Source organism: Protopterus annectens, chromosome 9.part0 (assembly GCF_019279795.1).
Source record: "Protopterus annectens isolate FY-2018-M chromosome 9.part0, PAN1.0, whole genome shotgun sequence".
In the NCBI taxonomy this organism is placed as follows: Eukaryota; Metazoa; Chordata; order Ceratodontiformes; family Protopteridae; genus Protopterus; species Protopterus annectens.
In genome coordinates this window covers 1,453,523,707-1,453,547,542 of record NC_056743.1, presented here as the reverse complement: position 1 = coordinate 1,453,547,542, position 23,836 = coordinate 1,453,523,707, and the positions used below count along the sequence as shown (strand labels likewise).

Here is a 23,836-nt window from a genome sequence, read left to right as displayed (position 1 = left end):
CTGCAATATCAAAGTTCAGATCCAGAGAATGGCACCAAATTGTTAAAGTCATAAATAAATAACATTAAGAATTTAACTTATATGCCTTCAGTTAGGAACAACGCTTCCGGATGTACAGAATCTTTATTCTTATAGCACTGGGAGACAATCTTCATAGCAGTTGGTAGTCAGTCTCTCTGAAGAGAGGCAACTACATCTTTCATACATTTTTTTCTTATCAACTTGTCATGCAATTTTATTATGTTACAATGAGTCTGACTAATAAAAAACTTTGCAAATGTCCTCATCCCTCATGTGGAGTTCATGGCGTATTTTTTAGTTCATTTTTTGGCTGGAATCCACTTTTGGTTTGGATTCCACAGCTCTTACTGCCTGCATTCTGTGGTCTGTGACCTTTTCTTCCTGCTTGTGGTTTTATTTATTTTTTTGGCAAATGTCCTCATCCCTTTAGATTTTCACCTCAGACTTTACGTGAACACCTTCCTATACATGACCCACCTACTTCAAGGGGTCTTGTTTCTGACCTTGGACATTTCAAATCTTCCAAAACAATAACACATTCCTAGCCTGGAGGAGACAGGCTAACAAATTCTTTTTGTAGTAACTAACATGCCTCGACTTCATGCAACACTTACTTTTTCCTTATTACATATTAAAAGAATGCAGTTAAGACACAGTAATAATTCTAGCTTATGAAGCTGTATTTTTCCACAGCCCTGCATTCAACTTATATTTGCTTTTTAACAATCATATTATAGCATCATTAATTAACTGAAATGAATATAGATTTTAATAAGCTGATCTTGTCCCATAAGATTACTAAGATGGGGCCTAGGGTTGCAGGTATATGACATGAAAGTGCAGCACTGTAGTGTGGTCAGCAATGCCAATGCAAATGAGTTCTCAAGACAGGAAGCAACATTTCTCCAGAGTCACTTGAGAAACGACTTGAGTCTTTAAATAGGGGAGAGATGTGATAATGCAAAGTATTGCCAGCTATGCCAGAAAAAGTAGTCCAGTGGATGTCTAACATAGGGCAGCATAGCTAGCTGGAGTTTTGTAAAGAATTATATGCCATTTGTATATCAAACTGATTTGTCCTGGTGCTTGTGTTGAAAATGTATTTGCAAAGCTGCTTGTGTTAAAAATGTACCAACAGTGGGTCTTGCTGGACAGAAAAGAAATACACCTGTATGCCAGACTGTATTGTAATTGTTGAAATTAATATATTGTAACAGAGGATACTGGAAGAGAAGAGGTTAATTTCAGTCCAGAGGACTTTGAAAAATAGTTTAAAATTAAATTCCCTGGTTTAGCCCATAACAATTGCATCTTACAGTTATGATTGCAGCCAGGGACAAAATGTCTGTGAAAACCAGTACTAGGAATCCTACTGTATTGTCCTTAGGGAGGCAATAATTGCTACTCTGGCAAAGTGGAATGTTTCGAAATGGTTGTATAGCTTCCAGATGCTGTAATGCATCTTAGCAAAGCTGTGTGTGTGTGTGTGCTATGACACATATCTGCTAGATTTTGGTTCAGTTTCTAGTAAACGGGTAGTGTGATAACCAGAGTCAGATGACCAGATGAATGTGATATCATTCTATAATCCAGCACTGAAATTATGTTTTAATACTTGATGAGACAGAGGTCTCAGAGCAGTCTGTTTTTGAAAACTGAAAAAGAAGGACCACTCACCTACATCATCTTGCCTTGGTCTAGTTAGTGAACGAGGGGACAGTAATTCTTTAGATCAGTCAGAAAAATATAGTAATATTAGTTAGGCATTGTTTTTCTGTATCTGTGTTACTCTTTCCATCAGTGTTATTTTTAATATTTCATGTGTCTGAAACTCTGGTGTTTATTGTAAGTAGACATTTAGTATTTTCATGTTCTTTTGTTTGTTATTATTAAATATATTTAAACTTTTCATTGTAGCTGGTCTTTTAGAGAATATTTTAACCTTTGAGAGTACTTATATTTATTTGGTGACACTGTGGCCGCTCCTGAAAGCCTTGCTGAATTCATCAAACACTACCATTTGTATTAGTTAATTTTACTTAGTATAATTGGATACCATGGTAAGAAACTTGGAGTAGCTGGCTTTGGAGTGTTCTGGTGGCAGTATCTAACTTATCATCTGGGCAGAGTGAGCATAGCTGGTAAATCTGTTCTAGCCTTTCCCAGGTGTGTGTGTGTGTGTGTGTGTGTGTGTGTGTGTGTGTGTGTGTGTGTGTGTGTGTGTGTGTGTGTATACGCGTGTGTGTGTACGCATGTGTGTGTACGCATGTGTGTGTGTGTGTGTGTGTGTGTGTGTGTGTGTGTGTGTGTGTGTGTGTGTGTGTGTGTGAATATCAGGTCTCAAAGAGTGTGTGTAGCAGCTACTTGGAGCAGGGACACAGAGCACTGGTTTCTCAGAGAGGGTGATAGAGGACTTGGCTTGGAATGCTCAGCTGAGTACTCAGCTCTATATCTGTAGTCAGTGTGGAGTCCTATGTGGAGCCTGGTGAGTGAGAGGGAAACCCAGCTCCAGGATGGGAGTGTGTTCCCAGTGTGCTGTTAATGGAAGTTTTGCTTGGTGCAGAGAGTTGCATCTCAAAATACTGTGTGTATCTGTTTGTTCTCCAAGTGAACATCCCTCACCAGTGACCATAGTGAGGATTGAGACTACTCGATCACTTGCCGAGAGGAGGGACGTCATACAGACATTCAGTGTATACATGAACAGATATGAAATAACATACATTAAGAATGACTCATACATTTTTATAATTAGATTGTATTAATTTGAAAATATAGACATCTATTACAGTCATGCAAAGTCAGAATTACAACAATAAACAGCATAGCCAGTTGCTTCATTCACACATAGTCCCAGTCCCTATAACCCAGTCCAGCCACAGTATCTGATTGATCTTGTGAGGTCCAATGACAAAAAATGGATAAAAGCAACACTTTTACTAATGTGTGTATTTTTTTCACACTGTCATCCCCTTGCATAAAGTTGGTGCCACTACTGATCCTGGAAACTATCACCCCATTAGCTTGACAAGTCTGATCTGTAAAGCCATGGAGTATATTATTATGGATCTCATAAAGAGGGACATAGTTAATCTCCAAGCATTTGATCCTACCAGGTTCAGATTCTTCAAGGGCAGATATTGTCTGTTGGACCTGGTTCACTTCTTTGAGACTGTTACCAAGGCCCTGGATGAGGGAAGGTCAGTACATACAGCTTACCTTGATGTAGCCAAGGCCTTTGTCACAATCCCCCACTCAGGCATCATCGAAAAGCTAACACAACTTGGCGTAAATCCCTATCTCATAAGATGAGTGGCCATCTGGCTCACTGACAGGACCCTCAAGGTCAAAATATGTACCTACACCTCCAATAGCAGACCTGTCACTAGTGGATTTTCCCAGGGGATCTGTCCTGAGACCCTTACTGTTTGGTATCTACCTCTTGGAGGTCCAGGCAAAGACAAAAGGCCTGTAGTTGACCAAGTTTGTGGATGAACATACGTTGGGTGCTATCATTGACTCCCCAAATGATGTTAATGTACTGCAAGAGGGTCTCACAGCAACTAATGACTGATGCCAAAGTCATGGCCATTCGGCAAAAAGATGGCACCTACATATTACCACATCAACAACAACCCCCTAAATTTATAACCTGTGGTGAGAAACCTGGGTATCAGGTTGATAACAATTTCACTTTCGACCATCATTAAGTGGCAGTGGTCAGAAAAGCCTTTTACTTGGTTCATCTCATAAGTAAAGGGATTGCATCCAGAAAAAAGGAGGTTATTACCGCTCTGTACTCCTCCTTCATTAGACCAGTAATTGAGTATAACACCTCATTTGGTATGTACCTCTCCAAACATCTGCACCAACTGAAAAGGCCACAGAAATACCTCACAAAGAGAATCTATGGCTTCAACATCTGTCCTGTGTGAACAGGCTCCAATCACTATCACTCTCACTCTACTCTGTATCTTACAGATAGCAGAGGTGATCTGTGTCTCACCTACAAGGCAGTCTCGAACCCTGCCCTACTAAAGATGCTTCATATCCATAAGTCTAACATGTCATGCATTACCCATTTGAAAGGTCTGAGTCTAATATGCGACATCAACAAAACCTGCTGGATAGACATGTTTGTCTCCCAGAGGCTGCCGTGTCTCTGGAATAGACTTTCCATACACATAAGAGTACCTCACTAACCCTCCTCAAGCGCAACCTTGATAAGTGTCTGGGAAACCATAAAACTGTATGAGGGTTTCCACCTGTGTCCCTCATTGACAGAGGTGACAAGTGCTGACTGAGGTTTCTTTTTTGGGATAAAGTCCTGACTAGGCTTGTAAGGGCCCCAGGGACATTAGCCTATTAACCTCCTATGATCTTATAAATGATAGCCAGAGTTCAGAGCTTGTGGCTGATCTTACTTCACTCAGTGACATATATTACTTTTGCAAAGCAAGTCAGAAGTAAAATAGTGAGGCCAGTCATTTCATTCACACATACTAGGCATAGCCCCAGCTGAATTCCCTACCCAAAATAAGGTTTAAAATAATGAAAAGAGAAGACAATGATTACATTATTGTATTTCTTTCTCTTCCCATAATCAAGAGCTTGTAGTTCATCTTACTTCAGTTTACTTACTCATACACACTTTAGTCATACAAGGTGAGAGTTTCAATAACAAAGCATTCACACACCATTCTAATCTATCTTTATTGACCCTGCAAAAAGATTAGATAAAAAAAAAAATATATCCGCAAGTAGCTTCCAAAACACACTACATACCAAGTATCTGTTTGACCCCTGCCAGGATATTTTATTGGAAATAATACACCCGCAGTCTGGCAGCCTCCAGGCACACTGCCCCCTTAGTATTTGGTTAACTCTGGCAGGATAATATGTTAAAAAAAATCATTGACAGCCCCTAAAGCACATTGCCTCATCGTCTCTAATATTTAGTTAACCCTGCTAGGATATTATGTTAAAAAGAAATCATCAACAGCCCCTAAAACACATTGCTTCCTAGTCCCTTACCTAGTTAACCCTGCCAGGATATTCTAATTAAAAAAAAAAAAAGTCATCAACAGCCCACAAAACATGCAAGCCACTAGTATCTGGTTGATCATGCCTTTGTATTATATTAGAAACAGAAAATCATCATCAACAGTCTCCAAAACATATTGCTTCCCTACTATCTGATTAACCCTGCTAGGATATTGTTGTTGCTTATCTCTTGTCTTTGCACTCTCTTGCTCATTCCCTCACAATTAAAGTGTGGGAAGAGAACACAAGAGTAACAGGTCTAATCCGCAGCCACATCATGTACTCAGATTACGTGACTTCACAGTCCCCTCAGCTTCCTATTTCTTGTGGTTAAAACAGCAGTGACTTCTGGGCATCTTCATTGATGCCTGTGGTCTTCCCAATGTCGACTGTTTTTTAAAACAGCCCAGAGGCAAAAATAGATTTTTTTTTTTAAGCGGGACCCAAACACATACGCACTCTGCTCCAAGTTCAGCATAGAGAATCGCATTCGACTTTACACACTAACTTTCAGTTCAAACTGCTCCTAACATGTAAAGTTTAATAATTAATCATTTTTCTTTCTTTTTTTTCTTTTTCACCAGCCCACCAGCCCTTCTCACATTTGCCAGAACAGACAGATGCCCAGTCCGCCTCTCTCCTGTATCCTGGAACCACAGAAACCCTATTCTCTCTCTCATTGACTTATCCCTTGTCTCTAATTTTTGGCATCCAGGAAAAAAACAAAAAAAGCAATACAGTATGTGTGAGCCAGGAATTGCAGATAATGTGAAGGCTTGTTTCTTCTTCTACTCCTCCTCTTGTTGGCCATCAGGCACAATACAATGCCTACTATGCTAGGCTCTGCAAAACTGTATACTGATGCAGAGCCGCTATCATTGGCTAAAGAGCAATACTCTTCTTAGCAGGTTTCCACATCTGCATCCCACCTTCCCACATGGAGTGTATTCCTGTAGTACATCCAAACAGTGTCAGTCCTGCTCTGGGACTAGTACCTTTATCTTTTCCCAGGATGGGTGGGCTGGCATTAGCCACTTATTTCTTCCCTGATTGGCTTCACCAATGCCAGTGTGCTAATTGGTGTCCATTTGTTCGGGCTTTAGTCAGTACATTGCCCCCCTGTGTCATAGAGCTGGCTTTTGGGAAAAAGAATGTTATGAAATAGATAAAGAACTTAAGAAGTTGCATATTATTCTGGAACTTTTTGTGACGTGCAGTATCTTACTTTAATGTATTTTTTCCACTTGCACCATTTTTTTTCATTCTTTAAATTACAAGTACCTTATGCATAGTCTCTAGTTGATGTATAGAGCAAATTTATGTCAAAAAAACTTAACTAATTTCCTTGAGTGACTCGATACTTTGCAGATGAAAGGAGAACTATGCAGTTTGTTAATGAATAAGAATATATCTAGCTTATCCAGAAACTTTAGAATATAGGAAAACACTTACTGTAAGAATGCTGTACTACAATTTACTAATGTTTCTATGTTTATTACAAAAAGAGATCATTAAGTGAATTTGTTTATTTTTTTTCTTTTCTCTTTATATAGGCTGAGTTACAGAGCTGAAAGACAATATGATTACCATTAGTCCAAAATCTGAAGACCCAAATGAGACAGCTCTGCTACGGAGTAACCATGAAGGGAACATAACTTTTTCACCTTATTACCAACACTCTCCTGGTGTGGCAGCCAGCTATATAATTTCATATTTGTTCATCTTCGCTTTGTGTATGATTGGCAACAGCCTTGTCTGCTTCATTGTCCTAAAGAACAAAAGAATGCGTACAGTGACCAACTTGTTCATCTTAAACCTGGCTGTCAGTGACCTGCTTGTGGGCATTTTCTGTGTGCCCACAACACTCGTTGACAATCTGATTACAGGTATATCAATCTTAATTTTTTTAAGGCTATGTTAAGAAACTGAAGTAATTTTTTTTGCCCTGGATTGAACTGAGCAAAGCTCTTGAATAACCTACTTGTTGGGAAAATCTGTACTCTGACAACATACAAGAAATCTAAACATATTATCTGAAGCCATTAGCACCATTTTGCAGTTCTTTCAAAGTTATACTCTAGGAAGCCATCCTTTCTTGATACCAATGACTTCAATTGTCTAGAATTAAAATAATGGAACTTGTTCAACTACTTGATAGCAATACAGGCTTCAGGAAGTTTAAAATCTCAGTACACAGAGATTACTTGATATCAGTCATAGCTGCAGGATGGATGTAGCACGAATGTAGCACAGCTGATTGTTTGGTATCAGTCATAGCTGTAGGATGGATGTAGCATGGATGTAGTACAGTTGATTGTTTAGCATTAGTCATAGCTGCAGGATGGATGTAGCACGGATGTAGTACAGCTGATTGTTTAGCATTAGTCATAGCTGTAGGATGGATGTGGCATTGATGTAGCACAGCTGATTGTTTGGTATCAGTCATAGTTATAGGATGGATGTACTATGGATGTAGTGCAGCTGATTATTTGGTATCAGTCATAGCACTAGGATGGATGTAGCATGGGTGTAGCACAGCTTTGGTATCAGTCATAGCTGCAGGATGGATGTAGCAAGGATGTAGCACAGCTGATTGTTTGCTATTAGTCATAGCTGTAGGATGGATGTACTATGGATGTAGCGCAGCTGATTATTTGGTATCAGTCATAGCACTGGGATGGATGTAGCATGGATGTAGCACAGCTGATTGTTTAGCATTAGTCATAGCTGTAGGATGGATGTAGCATGGGTGTAGCACAGCTGATTGTTTGGTTTCAGTCATAGCACTAGGATGGATGTAGCAAGGATGTAGCACAGCTGATTTTTTTGGTATCAGTCATAGCTGTAGGATGGATGCAGCATAGATGTAGCACAGCTGATTGTTTGTTATCAGTCATAGCTGCAGGATGGATGTAGCATGGATGTAGCACAGCTGATTGTTTGGTATCAGTCATAGCACTAGGATGGATGTAGCACAGATGTAGTACAGCTGATTGTTTGGTATCAGTCATGGCTGCAGGATGGATGTTGCACACATGTAGCACAAGTGATTGTTTGGTGTCAGTCATAGCTGCAGGATGGATGTTGCACACCTGTAGCACAGGTGATTGTTTGGTATCAGTGATCCTCTCAACTGTACAGATTTTCGCAGAATGTCCAGATTTATGCAGCATATTTTTGGTGTGTTCCTCCTAAAATCTTTACTTTTCTGGCAAATAGCTGAGGACTGAAGTCATTAAATAATGGCAAACATTTGAGTTTAAGACTCCACATCCTTCATAAAATTAATTCTAATGTAAAACCTATTATTCTATCAACTTTCTAAGTTTGTAAGAGCAATATTTAAAATCTGTCCCTATCTGTCCCCCCATCATGTTAGGCTTTGTCCAGATTTTTTGCTCTAAGAGGTTGAGAGGTACCAGTCCTAGCTGCAGGATGGTTGTAGCACACATGTAGCACAGCTGATTGTTTGGTATTAGTCATAGCTGTAGGATGGAGGTAGCAAGGATGTAGCATAACTGATTGGTATCAGCCATAGCTGCAGGATGGATGTAGCATGGGTGTAATATAGCTGATTGTTTGGTATCAGTCATAGCTGTAGGATGGATGCAGCATGGGTGTAGCATAGCTGATTGTTTGGTATCAGTCATAGCTGCAGGATGGAGGTAGCATGGATGTAGCATAACTGATTGGTATCAGTCATAGCTGCAGGATGGATGTAGCGTGGGTGTAGCATAGCTGATTGTTTGGTATCACTCATAGCTGCAGGATGGATGTAGCACGGATGTAGCACAGCTGATTGTTTAGCATTAGTCATAGCTGTAGGATGGATGTAGCATAGATGTAGCACAACTGATTGGTATCAGCCATAGCTGCAGGATGGATGTAGCATGGGTGTAGCATAGCTGATTGTTTGGTATCAGTCATAGCACTAGGATGGATGTAGCATGGATGTAGCACAACTGATTGTTTGGTATCGGTCATAGCTGTGGGATGGATGTAGGTCATAGCTATAGGATGGATGTAGCATGGGTGTAGCACAGCTGGTTGTTTGTGGTCAGATATATCTGCGCAATTGATGTAGCATGGATATAGCACAGCATCTCAATGTACTTATTCCAATTAGAAGTACATAGACCTATCCACTTGACTGCTAATATTGTCAGGCCAGTAAATAACCGTTCAGCTACTTGACTGTTAAACTAACAAAGCTATTACTAAATTTTAGAGTCAATTTCAATGTTTTATGCATCTCCTTAAAATCATAGCACACTAATAACTTGGCAAGACAGATTCTAAGCCCAAGGAAATAATGAGAACCAGCATCTGCTGTTAGTATGTCCTGACTTCTACTTTAATACTGGAGGCAGCAGAGGGTGTCTATGCATAGTTGTTTGTAGGCTTCAGCTAGAAATAAATAAAGGGTAATTACTGATCTGTGAAACTGTCTCCAATATTATGGCAAATAGTAAACTCCAAACTTTCTTATTTAATGAGTGCATAATTGATATATTACTGGGTACATGGTTTCCCTCTATATTTTCATCATCCAGCTGATGTGTACCTTGTCTTTGTATGCACATGGAACATGAAATTACTTGACTGACCTTCAAAATGGGCAATGTAAACTGACTAGAGATGTTACTGATTATCTGCACATCGTATCTTAATCATTGCAAGAGTAGGTCCCCATCCAAGCACTGTCCTGTAAATAAATGTCAAAATGCAGATTTTGTATAATTATAAACAATCATTAATGACTTCTAAATCTCATGATACCTCTATTAATCCTCTCTTTATACTTATTCCTTCACCTGTTATCATCACCATCCCGATTTCTGATGATTTCCTCAAGGACAGCTGACCAGGAGAGATCCCTAAAGAACTCATTTGTTACTTCCATATTGTGTTAGTGTTTCTCCATCAAAAAAAACGTCTGTTTTCTGTTACCAAATCAGCCTTATTCCTATCCACATTGTACACTCCCTACTCCTGTTCCTGTCATTTTTTGCAAGGAGCTGTCAGAATGGGCAAAGGCAACTGCTTTAATGAAATCTGACTACATCATAGCCACGTAGTTTCTTTTGTCCACTCTGTTAATAATCGAATCATTGATCTGTATCAGGCAAATCTAACAGGATCTGTTTATTGAGAGACCACACTTGAAGTCAGCAATCAGCCATTTTTGTTCTAATATTCCTGCTTAGTCTTCAGTATTGCTTCCATTGCTTTCTCATTGCTGAAGTCAGACTTACTGACAAGTGAATTCCTGGGTTTATCCTAACTTGTTCTTCAAAACTGGTACCACTTCCACCTGCACCCTCGCCAGTAGGACGACAGATGGTCACAGAAACATGTTGATTAGTTAATTCAGTGAGGTTATGAAAACCCAGCAGCTCCTTTTACAACCCTTGGTAGAATTCTGTCTCACTGCTCATTATCACTTTAAAGGATTGATCCTTCTTCAGCCCTCTCAATGACTTCTCCATCTTCTCCATTGTTGTATTTGCACTCTGTGCTCCTTTTCTGTTGATGTCTTGTCCTCCCTCATTGGGAGTCTTCCTTTTTCATTCTTGATGAGCAATACATCGAATCCTCATTTAGAACTTTCACCTAATCATTAGTTTTCATCTGATTATCCTTTTACAGAGTAAATTCCCATTTTTCTTCCCCTTTTTATTAAATCCCAACCCATGTTTCTTCCATCTCTGCATCCATTTTCCCTTACGGACGATTGTGTTTCCCTAATAGAACAGACTTTTTTATTCTTTTTTTACTTTATCACATTTTAACCTTTTTATATCGTCCATACTGGTCTTTTTATGGTGTGATGGCTCTTTCTTTTGTACACTTTCTTGTAACCCTTCCAGTCCCTTATGTATGAATTTCCAAATCTTGTCAAACTCTGCTATTTTCTAGTCCCCAGCCCTGATATTTGTAGCCTCTCCAGGTTCTTGCTAAATTGGTCAGGCAAATTACATTATTATACAGTTACTATTTGCCTTTAAAGCCTTCAGTTTTAGATTTCTCAGCTTAACACATGAAAGAAAACAATCGAGAAGTCTTCATTTTTGAAACCAATACTATCATTTGCTGCAAAACTTCCACATCATGCACCCATTAATCTTTTCTGTGTCCACACTTTTGATACTACAGTACTTAAGTATGTCTCCAGCCAATTTACATTGTTTATCATAGCAAGTCTAACTTCCAAAGTCTGCTTTGAATCTTATTTTATTATATACTGTAACATCCCGTATATTATCACTAGATGGCCGAATAATATGAATGTAGCACTTTTCTGTTTTAATTGTCAACCTTACTGCTAAAGATCTTACTTCCTAGTTGTTTCTTTCACTGTCTATTCCTGCTGCCTACCATTTATTTATTATATGTTAGCTAATCATCTTCTCAACATCCTTTTCCAGTTATTCCCTTATGTATATTTTTGCTTTTCCAACATCCTTGACTTATTTGTCCTTCCAAAATATGTAACACTTCCCTCTTGGTGTTGAATATGCAGGCTGAAATTAAGATGAATGAACCACCTCCACACTCCTGAAAGAATTGGAATTTATTGATTATGTGCTTTCATTTCTTATAGTAAAGAAACTTCTTCAGAATCCCTTTGTTAACTAGACATTTAAATACCCCTCCAATTCACACTTCGACCAATGACATTCAAATAAATGTATGCAGAAAAAATATCACTATTTGAAGGGACAGCATCATGTCAAAATAAAAACTCATTTGCATAAAAATCAATACATATCCAGCCACTAGTTATAAATATGTCCACAAATATTAAAACTGACATTGACTTTAAAAACTTACTACCATTAAAATATTTGCTGTACATAAAAATCATAAAAAACAACAACACACAATTAAAATTCACCAAAACCAAACTGAATGTGTTGTGTGATGCTCTATGTTATACTTACAAATGTTTCAACTTTAAAAGACAATAGAGCAAGCCTCTTTAATGCCAGGAAACCTCATAGCATTAAGTCTTGGCTACCATTAGTTTACATTTAGTGAGGTGCTCATTCATCATATTGCCCCCCTCATCTTTAATAACTTGCTTCAGGACACTAAATGTAAAAGAATGAGAAGGCAAATCCAAAACATGCTTTGCAAGTGCATTCCTCATGTTATTCTTCCTAATATTTAAAAGACGCTCGTATACATTGTCCTTAAGCTGACTGCCTGTCTTTCTAACATAAAATACTGCACATTTTATGCATGAAGCTCTATAAGCTACCTGAGAAGATTCACAAGTAAAATGACCCCTTAGTTAAATTTTTATACCATTCGCTATCAGTGTGGGCATTGGCTACGATGACCACACTTAAACATGGCCTTTTTCCTTGCACATTCATAAATTCTAGACTTCAACAAATTCTTAAAAGATCTATCTTTTTTATATGCAACAATTGGACCATCACCTAGTAAGCCTGATGTTCTGTTATCACACACACAAAAAAACAACCCAAATTTTCTTCAAAATATTAAAAACACCATAACTGTCTAACATAAATGTCATAATGAATAATTTCCCCTTGACATAATTTCCATTGTTATTATTAACTGAATTAGGTATCAGATCACTACTCAAAGTTATATTATTATCTATTTGTACTGACTGACCTACATCCTGCAGGTCTGTAATAGTAGGTCACAATATCTATGCAGTTTTTTATATACAACTTCTTCCTTGATGTTATGAAGGAATGTTTATGGGTAGCCTCTCCTAAGGAACATACTGATAACACAATCACATTCATCTATAAAGGCTGTGGTATCAGTGACCTTCCTGGCCACCCTAACAAGTTGGCCATTCACCACAGCCTTCTTCTGGTGAATGGGGTGCCAGCTTTTAAAGTGCAAATAAACATTTTCAAAAGTTTTCTTTATATATATATATATATATATATATATATATATATATATATATATATATATACATATTATATATATATATATATATATATATATATATATATATATATTGGATTGAAAATTTTATTCTAAGGAAAGTTCTTTACTAAAAGAGACAAAAACACTTAATCATTAAATTCTAATTCTTTCAGGAGTGTAGACTTGGTTCATTGTGTATAACCACAAGTGAAGTATTACATCCTTTCTTGGTTTGTTCCTCTCCCTGGTTCCAGTTGGTTGTTTATCATCCTTCATAAATACCCCAGACCTAGGAGTCACCATGTGCTACCCCCTCTTTCCTTAGCCAAACAAATCAGCTTCAATGACTATTCATAATACACATGGCTTAGCCATCTTCTTTATTGCAGTATACACAAAAAAAATCCTTTTTTTTTTCTAATGCAAATCACTGTTGCCCTCATTTATTTTCTCTAGTTATCTAATTACCCTCTCCAAATTGGTCTGTATTACTTAAAAAAAAATCCTCATAACTTTGTCCCTTGCTCAGTCCACCCCACTTTAAAGTTATAAGCACAAGTGTTCTGCTACACCTTTATACTTCCATTTTCATTGTCTCATTTTCAAGCGGATGCAGATGAAGTTTACTTATACTGAGCAGTTCCTTTTCCTTCCATCCCTTTCCCAGTTTACCACCATCAGAGTCCACTGATCCTTATCCTACTAAAAAGCCAGAAGTCGTCATATTTAATTATTTGTTTTGACATTGTACCAGTGTTAGTTATGCATTGATATCACTTATTTGACTATTCCTTTGATCTTCTACCTACCATTCTATATGGAATAACCTCGCTCCAGAACAACTCTGTGTGGTTTATTGTCTCCCTTCTTTGGCAGTGCTAGTGAAGTCCTGGGAATGACTTGACCAGAAACTCAGTCAGCTGTCACCAGACCTCTACTTCTGCCCTTTCTGCTATTGTATACTGATAAGCACTGTGCCTCCCACCATCACAACCCCTCTTGTCCTTCTGCACCTTCACTACATATCTTTCTATCATACCTGTCAACTTCTGTGATTATGAACTCTGGGGGGGGGGGGGCAAAGGCTCAATAATCAGGGAATATTTATAAATTATAATGGGGGGTTAGCATATTGGTTAGGGACTTAACCTCACAGATACAAACTACAGCGTTTGATTATGACGTAATAATCTGCAGACTGATAACAAAGCATTTAAGTATGAACCTAGGAAATATCACTCTAGTTCGCTTTAAAAAGTTAATGAAACAACAGGTTTTGCATCAATGTGTATTTTTTGAACAATAAAGGTTTATCGATCTATAATAGATTAACAGCCACTAGGGCCTTTATAAGCCTAGCCATGCAATGCAAATGTGACCCACAAGTATTATCTTTTAAACATTTAAATAGGGAGTGATTTTTGGTTATGAAATGATTTACTGATTGCCTCTATCCATCAGAGATATAACCACCAGACCAGTGGTACATTTCCAAGTTACACTTAAGTAGGGTTAGGGAGGATTTTGTTTCACATGCATGGGGTGCCTATTCCGGAGAGTGAGAATTCAATGAGATACATATATGTGTCTCTAACACGTCCTTTTATGTTGCAAGCAAAATATAGGTCTTTGTATCTAGGGGTTTTGATGCTGTTTGTTTTGAAAGTGTGCAGAAATTTCATCAGAGTGGTGTCCAAGGATGCATTGTAAGTCAGGCATAAATCACCTCTCAGTAGTCCGTAGGACTCTAAGTATAGAGATAAGGCTTTGAGGTGATCTGCATTGGGCATTGTGTTTATGCCCTGTATTCTTTTTGTAAGAAACCTTTGTGGACATTTTGTTGCTGCATGTGTCCAGTCAAGTACATACCAAAGAAGGCATACTTTATGATGGGTCTGATGAGGGCCAAGTACTGTGGTATGATGACTTCCCTGGACCTAAATGCCATGCTCTTACATATGAGTTGAAGAATATAGGAGGATTTTATTCCTACCATGGACACATGCTGGTCAAAGACTAGGTTAGTATCAACAAGTTCCTAGATCCATGACCAGCAAGACAACTCTTAGAGGTATTTTATCAATGATGTAGTTTCTCAAGATAGGAAACTTCCCAAAAGGAAATATAATGCATTTCTTGGCACTGAGTTTTAAGCCATGGCTTTGGCACAAAACAGTTGTTTGTGTCACACCTTCCTGTAAAGGTTTTGCATCTTGGGGGGATTTTATGACTGCACCCAGTTTTTAATCATATGCAAACTTGGTCAGCTAGAGGACTTTGACATTGGTTTTGGCTTCTGAGAAGTAGATGCCAAAGAGGAGTAGGCCTAGCATGGAACCCTGATGGACTCCATTGGTGACTGGCCTCTTTGTGGAGGTGGTCTCACAAATCCTAGGCTCTTGGGTCCTATCAGTGAGCCAGCTGGCTATTCAGCATATTATATAAGGGTTTTTGTCTAATCCCATAAGTTTGCTAAGAATGCCTAAGTAGAATATTGTAGCAAATGCTTTAACCAGATCAATGTAGGAAGTATGCACCATTTTAACCTTATCCATTGCCTTGGTGACTTTTTCAAAGAAGTCCACCAGGTTCATTAAGCATGTCTTCCTTTGACAAAGCCAAATTGGGATGGATCCAGTGTCTGGTGGTCTCCAATGTCTTTATTGATTATTTCCATGATAATCCTTCTCATGTCTTTGCAGATAAGACTATTTAGGCTAATGGGTCTGCAGTTTCTGGGATCTGTTGATAGCCCACCCCTGTAAAGAGGAATGACCACTGCAGTCTTCAGTTCTCATGGCACAAAGTCTATTTTGAGACTATAGTTCAATATTGACATCTGTGGCCATGATAAGTTATATTTTAGACTATTCAAAAGATATTCCAGGATATTATCAGGGCCCATTTAGGCTGTGTTCTTGGCCTTAGTAAGCAAAGCCAGAACATGCTATCTATTTATAGCTGTAGGCATTATGTTTGAATGTATTTCTTGGACGGTAGCTAGGGGTGAGGTGGATGGATAAAGTTGGAACTGAATTAGTCAGCCAACAGATTTACTGTATCACCTGGCTCAGTGAATGTGGCACTATTAACAACCAGCGCATGGCTGCCTTTGGGGTTTCTGACATAGCTGATGAAGGCCTTATGATTGTGTTTTGCTTGGGACACTATCATGGGACACTATCTTAATCTCAAGATTTGGGCTTATTAGACTTAGTTAGCCCCCTTAGTTGCCTGTTCAGTTTTATAAGAGACATCTTATCTTTTGGGAGTTACACTTCTTGATTTTAGTCATGCTTTTTTTTTCTTTTGTAGTATATTGTCTTTAGTTTGGATGTCACCAGGACAGATTGTTTTTGGAGTTAGATTTGGGCATACTTCTAATAGGTACAGTAGCCTCTGTGCAGCCATTGACATGGTTGTACAGTGTTTCTATGAACAATTCAGCATAGAATGCTACATTTGATCAGTTTGGATGGGCATTGAATTTTGAAACACTATCACTTAATAAAAGGTAGTTTGCCTCTGAATAGTTCCTTACTGTTATTAGGTTTGCTGGAGTAACCAAGTTGCTTTTGATTTTGAAGGACACAGCTTTATGGTCGGACCTTACCAGAGAGGATGCAGCACTTGGGGGAAGAGGGTGTAGGGTTCTCTCATATTTGTGAGTATGAGGTCCAGTATACTGGTGCCTCTGCTTGGCAAACACACTAACTGGTTAAGGGTTTTTGTATTTATGAAGTCCTAGAATCTTTGCGCCTGCAGATTTGAAGCTATGTAGGATTCCCAGTCTGTAGAAGGGTAATTAAAGTCCCCCATGAGTAGGATATTTGGTTGGATAGTAATTGTCTCCAGTAGGTCTAAGTATGCACTGTGAGATTCTTGGGACATGGAGGGTGACCTATAAATAGCTAGAGTACATTACAGGAATTTATCTATGGTGATATGCTTGTTGAGGAGCTTTAGTGCATCACCCTGTTTAACTGACCTAGAGGCATAAATAAATACACAAATGTAGAACAACGACACAGCGACACAGCAAGTAATATTGCAAATGATATTTACTAGTACAAATACAAATAAGTTTAAGCGCTTTTCGTCAAGCCAAATGCCTGACTTCTTCAGAATAAAACCTCTCATAGACTATACACATTAATATAGTTACACAATTAACCAATCAACTAAAAAACCTGCTTCAATTATCCAATTATTCATGTTAAAGGCAAACACTGCTAATACTACTACAAACCCATTACAAAGACATGCTTTTACTACAATTAAAAACGACATAAAAAGCCACATAAAAATGTCACCATTTTTAAAATACTTAAAGTATATTACCAACTCGTAATACTTTTAAGTTAAATATATTATCATCTCTTAAGGCTCTTAAGTTTTAAGAGACTAGAAATTGAACACGTATCATTTATTCCAGGGTGGCAATAGGCATGTAATCTTACCTGCCATGATAACTCAGTTTCTTCCAATTTTAAAGGTCTAGGTCCACCTCTCTGATCTATTGGTGTGTGGTCAATTGCAGTAAATTTAAAACTATGATCAGGGTAAATAGCCACATGTTTGGCTAGGGCATTTTCCATTTTCAAGTTCTTAATTGCGTATACATGTTCATATATACGGTCTCTCAGCCTCCTCACAGTTTTCCCAATATAGTAGGCCGGACATAATCTGCACCTAGCCAAATAAGTTACAAAAGATGAATTACAATTCAATTTAAAACCTATTTTGTATGTATAATTAGTAACAGAAAAATGTGTACCCTCTTCTATATATTTACAATAATTACAATTCTGGCATTTGTACATGCCTCCATTCAGTACTGATCGCATTTTCCTTGATTCCAAAATATCCTTCATGTTTCTCCCTTTCTTGTATACAACCCGAGGTTGGCATCCTATTTTGTTGTAAATACTCGGATAAAGTTTAAACAATTCCCAATTCTTGAATATAATATTTGTACATGTACGACTATCCTGGCTAAAAGTAGTAATAAATGTAGATTTAAATGTATCTTCATCCAAACCATTAAGAGATATTTCTCTAACAGTGCGTGTAACCTGTGTACCAGAATTATCAGATTCAGACCTAGAGGCATACTTGTTATTGCTACATATCAAGACACCTCCATCTTTAGCTCCTGTCATTGCAGCTACTGGTGTAAAAGTGTGAAAGGCACTTAAACCTTGCACTGCTGGGGTACTTTGTGTGGCTTTACACCATGTCTCAGTAACTGAACAAATGCCTATATTCTCAAAGGAAAGTCAGGCTTGTCGGAAGTGTAGTTTTTTTGTTTAGGCTCCTGTCACTAAGCAGTAACACATTGAGGTTCAGTTCAGTTTATTTTGCTATGTTGACTAGTTTGTAAATTTGGAATTGCCTTTAAAAGGCTGGATGGGGTGGATAAATGGAGTGGAACAAGTGCAGACCATCCCTGGAAAAACAATGTGGTCTGTTAACTATCTTCTCCAATGCTGATAAATATTAGATTCCTTTAGAATGACACCAGAGATGCAGCCGATTGTTAAAATCAGTCTTTTTTTCATATCGTGGCATCATATTCAGTGAAGATGTTGCTCCTGGCTTATGCCAGTCTGAGACACATAGTCTAAGAGTTCAATACTTTTTGTCTCACTATTGTCTTCATATAGCCCAGAGAGGTATGTGTCAGGTCCTTTACACCTACAAGGATTATACTGGAATCCAACTGGTACGTGTGGTGTAATGACTTGAGTGTCTATGATTTTTAGTGGATGTGGGCTCCATATAGGCAATTAACCATTATATTCATCCTGTTCAGCTTGGTTAGGGAGGCATCAGTATGTCTCACAATGGCATCCCCTATGACTTGAGTCCTGGGAAGTATGTTTACTTGCCGTATGGGGTTTATATTTGGGACTCCATGGAGTGTGGTTGTTAAGTGATGCTTTTGTTGAGTGCTTTTGGGTTTACTGAGGACACAATTTACCAATAGGAAATCTAAGAGTTCTTTGTTGTTTAGGAAAATTGCATTTAAGTGCCTTAGTTTACATTGGTCTATGTGTGTCTGCTGCATGCCATCTGTGATGAGTGTGAAACTCTTATAGATGTCATTATTGAGTGACTCTAATCTTCAGTGATTTACCAGAAAATTAAACATATTATCAGCAGTAGGTAAAATATCAGGCAAAATCAAGGATGTCCTGCAAAATGTTGAACAGTTGAGGTATGCTGCTGATTTTTCACTTTGTAAGTCACTTGACTTGCTATGCTAAATATTATTCTTGTTTTCTGATTCCTTACAGTATTTCACATTTTACTTATTGTTTCTCTGCACTCCAACTTATACTTACATTTGGTCCAAGTATGTCTTTTTCCTGCAAGTATACTGATTTTCATGACACATTCCTGCACTCTTATTTTAGCTTCATTGGGTGTTACTTTTCTAATATTTTAACTTTTCTGCTTATTTTTGTATTTCTTCCACATTTTGGAGTGCCAACAAACCCCTTCTGGTTATCATTTACACTTTTGTTCCACTCAACCTTTGTTTCTTCTTGTTTCCCCTGATTGCTTTGCCTGCCTTGCCTCCTAAGGTGCCTCTTGCCTAATTTCTCTGAACTGCAGATTTTCTTCACTACTCGTTTCATCTGGCTTTCTGTACAGCTCCACTGTTATTTCTTTCTGATAGCAAATCCCAACTGATTAACATTTTTACATTGTACTCTTTTCTTTTGATTTCCTTTTTCCTTATTCCCTTACTTGCTGTTGCTCTTGTTCAGATACGCTTCTTGTTGATAAATTTTTGAGTACAACTGACCGAACATGTCATTCTGTCTCATGCTGGTCCTGTACTTATCGTTTCTCACTTTTTATTAACAGTTTCAGGCATGCTTCTCCTACTCCATACGTAGCTGTCTGGTCTGCCATTTTCTGAAGTTCAAATTTTCTTTCCAGATGCTCTCTCGACCTTCTGCAATGAATACACCTCTGTTCACCACAAAGATCACATAGCCAGTCAACTGGGCCACATCATGCAACATATCACTCCTTTCATCCTCCTCTTCCCCAGCCTGATCTGATCTATTTTCAGCCACATTTTAATGGATTTGTTTATTTGTTTTCTTAATACCTGATTTGTACTATCTAATATTTACATTATAGTTTTGTTTTATATAAAAAAACATTTACTGAAAAATATTAAGAATAAGTAACCATAACTTTTCAAAAAATGGAGAACAAGTGAATAAATTAACTAAACCCCCTCCTTATTTCTCATGGTATTCTAGTGGTTAAGCCCTTCATTGTAAAGGAGCTGGGATTCAGTAACAGCCTTCTGTTGCTGTGTGTGTGTGTGTGTGTGTGTGTGTGTGTGTGTGTGTGTGTGTGTGTGTGTGTGTGTGTGTGTGTGTGTGTGTGTGTGTGTGTGTGTGTGTGTGTGTGTGTGTGTGTGTGTGTGTGTGTGTGTGTGTGTGTGTGTGTGTGTGTGTTTGTACATATGTGTGTGTGTGTCCGTGTGTGTTTATGCATGTGTGTTTGCATGTGTGCGTGTGTGCGTGTGTGTGTGTGTGTGTGTGTGTGTGTGTGTGTGTATACGTATGTGTATGTGTGTGTGCATGTGGTTTCTCCAGGTACTCTTCTTTCCTGTCATTATTCAATAAGCCTGCTGTTTTACTGCTACTTCCTAAACAACATGTATTGCATTTACCATTGCCCTTCCTTCCAGAGTCATGGCTAGGATGGAGCTAAGGACCAAATCACTTAATTACTTACCATGTTATCAAATAAATACTGCAAATTAAATTTAAAAATATGTAGATCATACAATCTAGGAGCTATACTATGATAATGTATTCAAAAGCAATTACTTACAGTAAAATACTAGGTCAGGCTTAATAATAGTAATCATTCATTCGTTCTCTCATTTATTCGTTTATTCATTCTTTCAGTCTTTGATTATCTGCTTAATCCGTGTTGTGAGAGAGCTATAGTCTATCCTGGTACTCACTGGTGCTTGGTGGAGAAACAAGGCCTGAGCAGAGAGCTAGCTCATGTCAGGATGTACACACTAACTCATTTACTCTCATGCAGCAAGTACACTTACGGGGGATTTTAAAGAATTACAATTCACCTATGACATGCCTTCATAATGTGGAAAGGACAGACACAGGGAGGATAAGCAGCCTCTGTACAAAAGCCACCAAGCCAAGAGCCAAACTGGAGAACCAGCTCCTGTTAGATAACAATGCTAACTGCTCTACCATTGCGGATGTAAATGAAGTATGTGAATACATATTCTGACTAGGTATTTTAGCTATACTATTCTTTCATTATCTAATACGACTTTAAACATATATATTTTTATTAAATGTAAAGTCACTTTTTAGACATATGACTACATAAAAGCAGTATTTCCAGAATCAAAACAACAACTCTGTGACATACTGTGGTAAAGAACTTATGTTTTCAAACCTGAAGTAGCCTAAGTAAAAATACATTTGTTTGTTTTGTTTATACATATTTAAGCATTCAAGTATTGTTTAAAAAACTACATTGTTCTCTGAAGTGGTGTATGTTGTTTGTTAATATATTAACATTTCCACAATCTCTGAATATTTTTAAGTTGTAATCACATATTTATATAGTTTGTAAGATTACACAAATTTACTAGATTTTTATATACATTCTTGGGATTACAATAGAGACATTTTATTACTGTGTAGGTTATTACTTTAAGCAGGCAGATCTAAATTCCTGACTGCCTCTTCCTAATGTTAATTGTCAAGATCTACAGTATATATTTTCCTATTTTCTTCTTTTTCTACATAGCATTTATCATTTTCTGCCACAGATGCCATTTTCCAGTTGTTTCCCAATAATATCCTTTAATGGTGAATTCTATATACTTTTTTTCTTTCATTTATGCATAATTTTTTTCAGCAGCCAGGGTTAAGAGTTTAACTAGGTCTTTGACCATTACAGCTACTTTCAGTATAGCATCCCAGTTCAATAACATAAAATATAGCTTGAACTGTATATTTGTGGTTGTTAGAAGAACCCCCAGGAATCAAAGTATTGGCTCTTTCAAAATCCCTAAATCTTCATTCCCCAGAAAAGATGCTCACAACTGCCTATTTCTTCTAGGTCATGTCTCCAGCATTTCACAGACTTGAAGGAACATATTTTGCAGTCTCTGCAGGAAATAAAAGTACTTGGGAAGGCATCTCCAGACAAAGCCTCTTGCCTCTGTAGTGCCTTTTGGTGCCTGAAATATTCAATGCCATTGTTCTCTTGTAAAATTTCCCCCTAGTCTGTCACTCCATTTCCACTTTAAACTATCCTCTCCTCCTCTAATGTTATATTTCAGACTTCTAGAAGCCCTGGAAAGTAAGACTGATTTTCTAATGGCATCTGTTCTAGCTTCTATCTGCATACTGATTCAATCTGTTGTTTCTAGACTTATCCTTTGCCATTCGTAAAACCCATTGTCAAGCATGTAACATATACCCATCGGGGAATCTAATTTTTTTTTGCCTCTTGTCAACTTGTCAGTGTATCCTCATGACTTACTTGTTCCCAATATCAGACTCTGTTAACTATGCAAATGGAAGTCAATTTTTCTTTATGCTTACAACTTCCATTTGTTACTACACATACGTCCTGTAAGTAAAACTATCATCTTTAGCGGACTTTGATGGTGTCAGTGAGCAGCATATAGTTTAAATGACACAGTTTTCTGCTTTCAGGTGTATATTTATTATAACTTTTTAATTAGAAAAATCATTACGGTATTTTTCAAATCCATAAGAAACACACAGCCTAAATGTCACTTTCGGGTTTAACAAAAATAATATAAAGTAAGAAAAATGTTCTTGATATTCTAGATGAAATCATTGTAGTACAGACACAACATAGAATCTGTTTGTTTGTGTCTTTCGGCTTTTCCCGGTTAGGGGTCGCCACAGCGGAACTCCGGTCCACTAATGGTTGGCAGTTGATTTTTGTATACCGGCTTGCCAGGCCTGTCGCACAACATTCCACGAAGGTACACCCATTCACGCATGTCTCCACGCAGAAGATGCTCTAGCTGAGAATCAAACCGGACAGCATCTTACTGTGAGGTGAATACCTCTCAAGTGTACCTCATTATGAAGAGCGTACCTCATTTGGGGTCTTAAAAAGTTCATGTTCCTCAAAGTTCCTCAATGTTCCACATTGAAAGACCCTATCACACATTCAGTGTTAGGAATTTTTTAAGTGAAATCCATGGTAAATAGAAATTAATCATATTAATATATTAAAAGATCTTCTTTATAAGTAAAACCAGCATATTTTAACCATCCTATGGCCTTCCTAGTTGAAGTTGTTAGTAAGCCATTAGTATGTGTTCCACATTTTGCCCATTTGCTCCACATTGTGAGGGATAGTGTTCCTCATTTTGGAGATGGAAAGTTGAGAGCTATGAGGCGACAAGCAGTGGAAAATGTCTAACAGCTTTTAAAGCTGTTCTTTTTTGAGATGGACATGTCTTGCTACTCTAAGTGTTTTATATCTATCAAAGGTGCAAAACATTTTGCATTTGTGAACTTTTTTTTGTAACTGGTAGTTCATGGAACAGATAAACTCACTGCACTAAAAAATATTATTACCGAGTCTCTCTGATCATAACTATTTGTTATGTGTTCTGACATCTATGTCTCAAGCACATGGAATATCGGATATGACTGGCGATTCAACCATATTCGTCTGTATTATAAACAAAATTATACTTATGTTAATGGCTTTTCTCAAAGTCATACTTAAAATTATTACTTCCAGCCAACATTTTCCTCTCTTTTTTCTGCATAAGTCATTATCA

General features: G+C 37.8%; 1 protein-coding gene across 1 annotated transcript in view; it reads left to right on the top strand.

Annotated features, from left to right (window-relative positions):
- Positions 1-23,836, top strand: part of LOC122812118 (neuropeptide FF receptor 1-like) — a 487,711-nt gene that overhangs the window by 254,002 nt on the left and 209,873 nt on the right. Inside the window, exon 2 of the mRNA XM_044084404.1 lies at positions 6,618-6,950. Within this exon, the coding sequence (XP_043940339.1) occupies positions 6,644-6,950 (307 nt within the window). The 5' untranslated portion in view covers positions 6,618-6,643. The remainder of the gene's footprint in view (positions 1-6,617; positions 6,951-23,836) is intronic.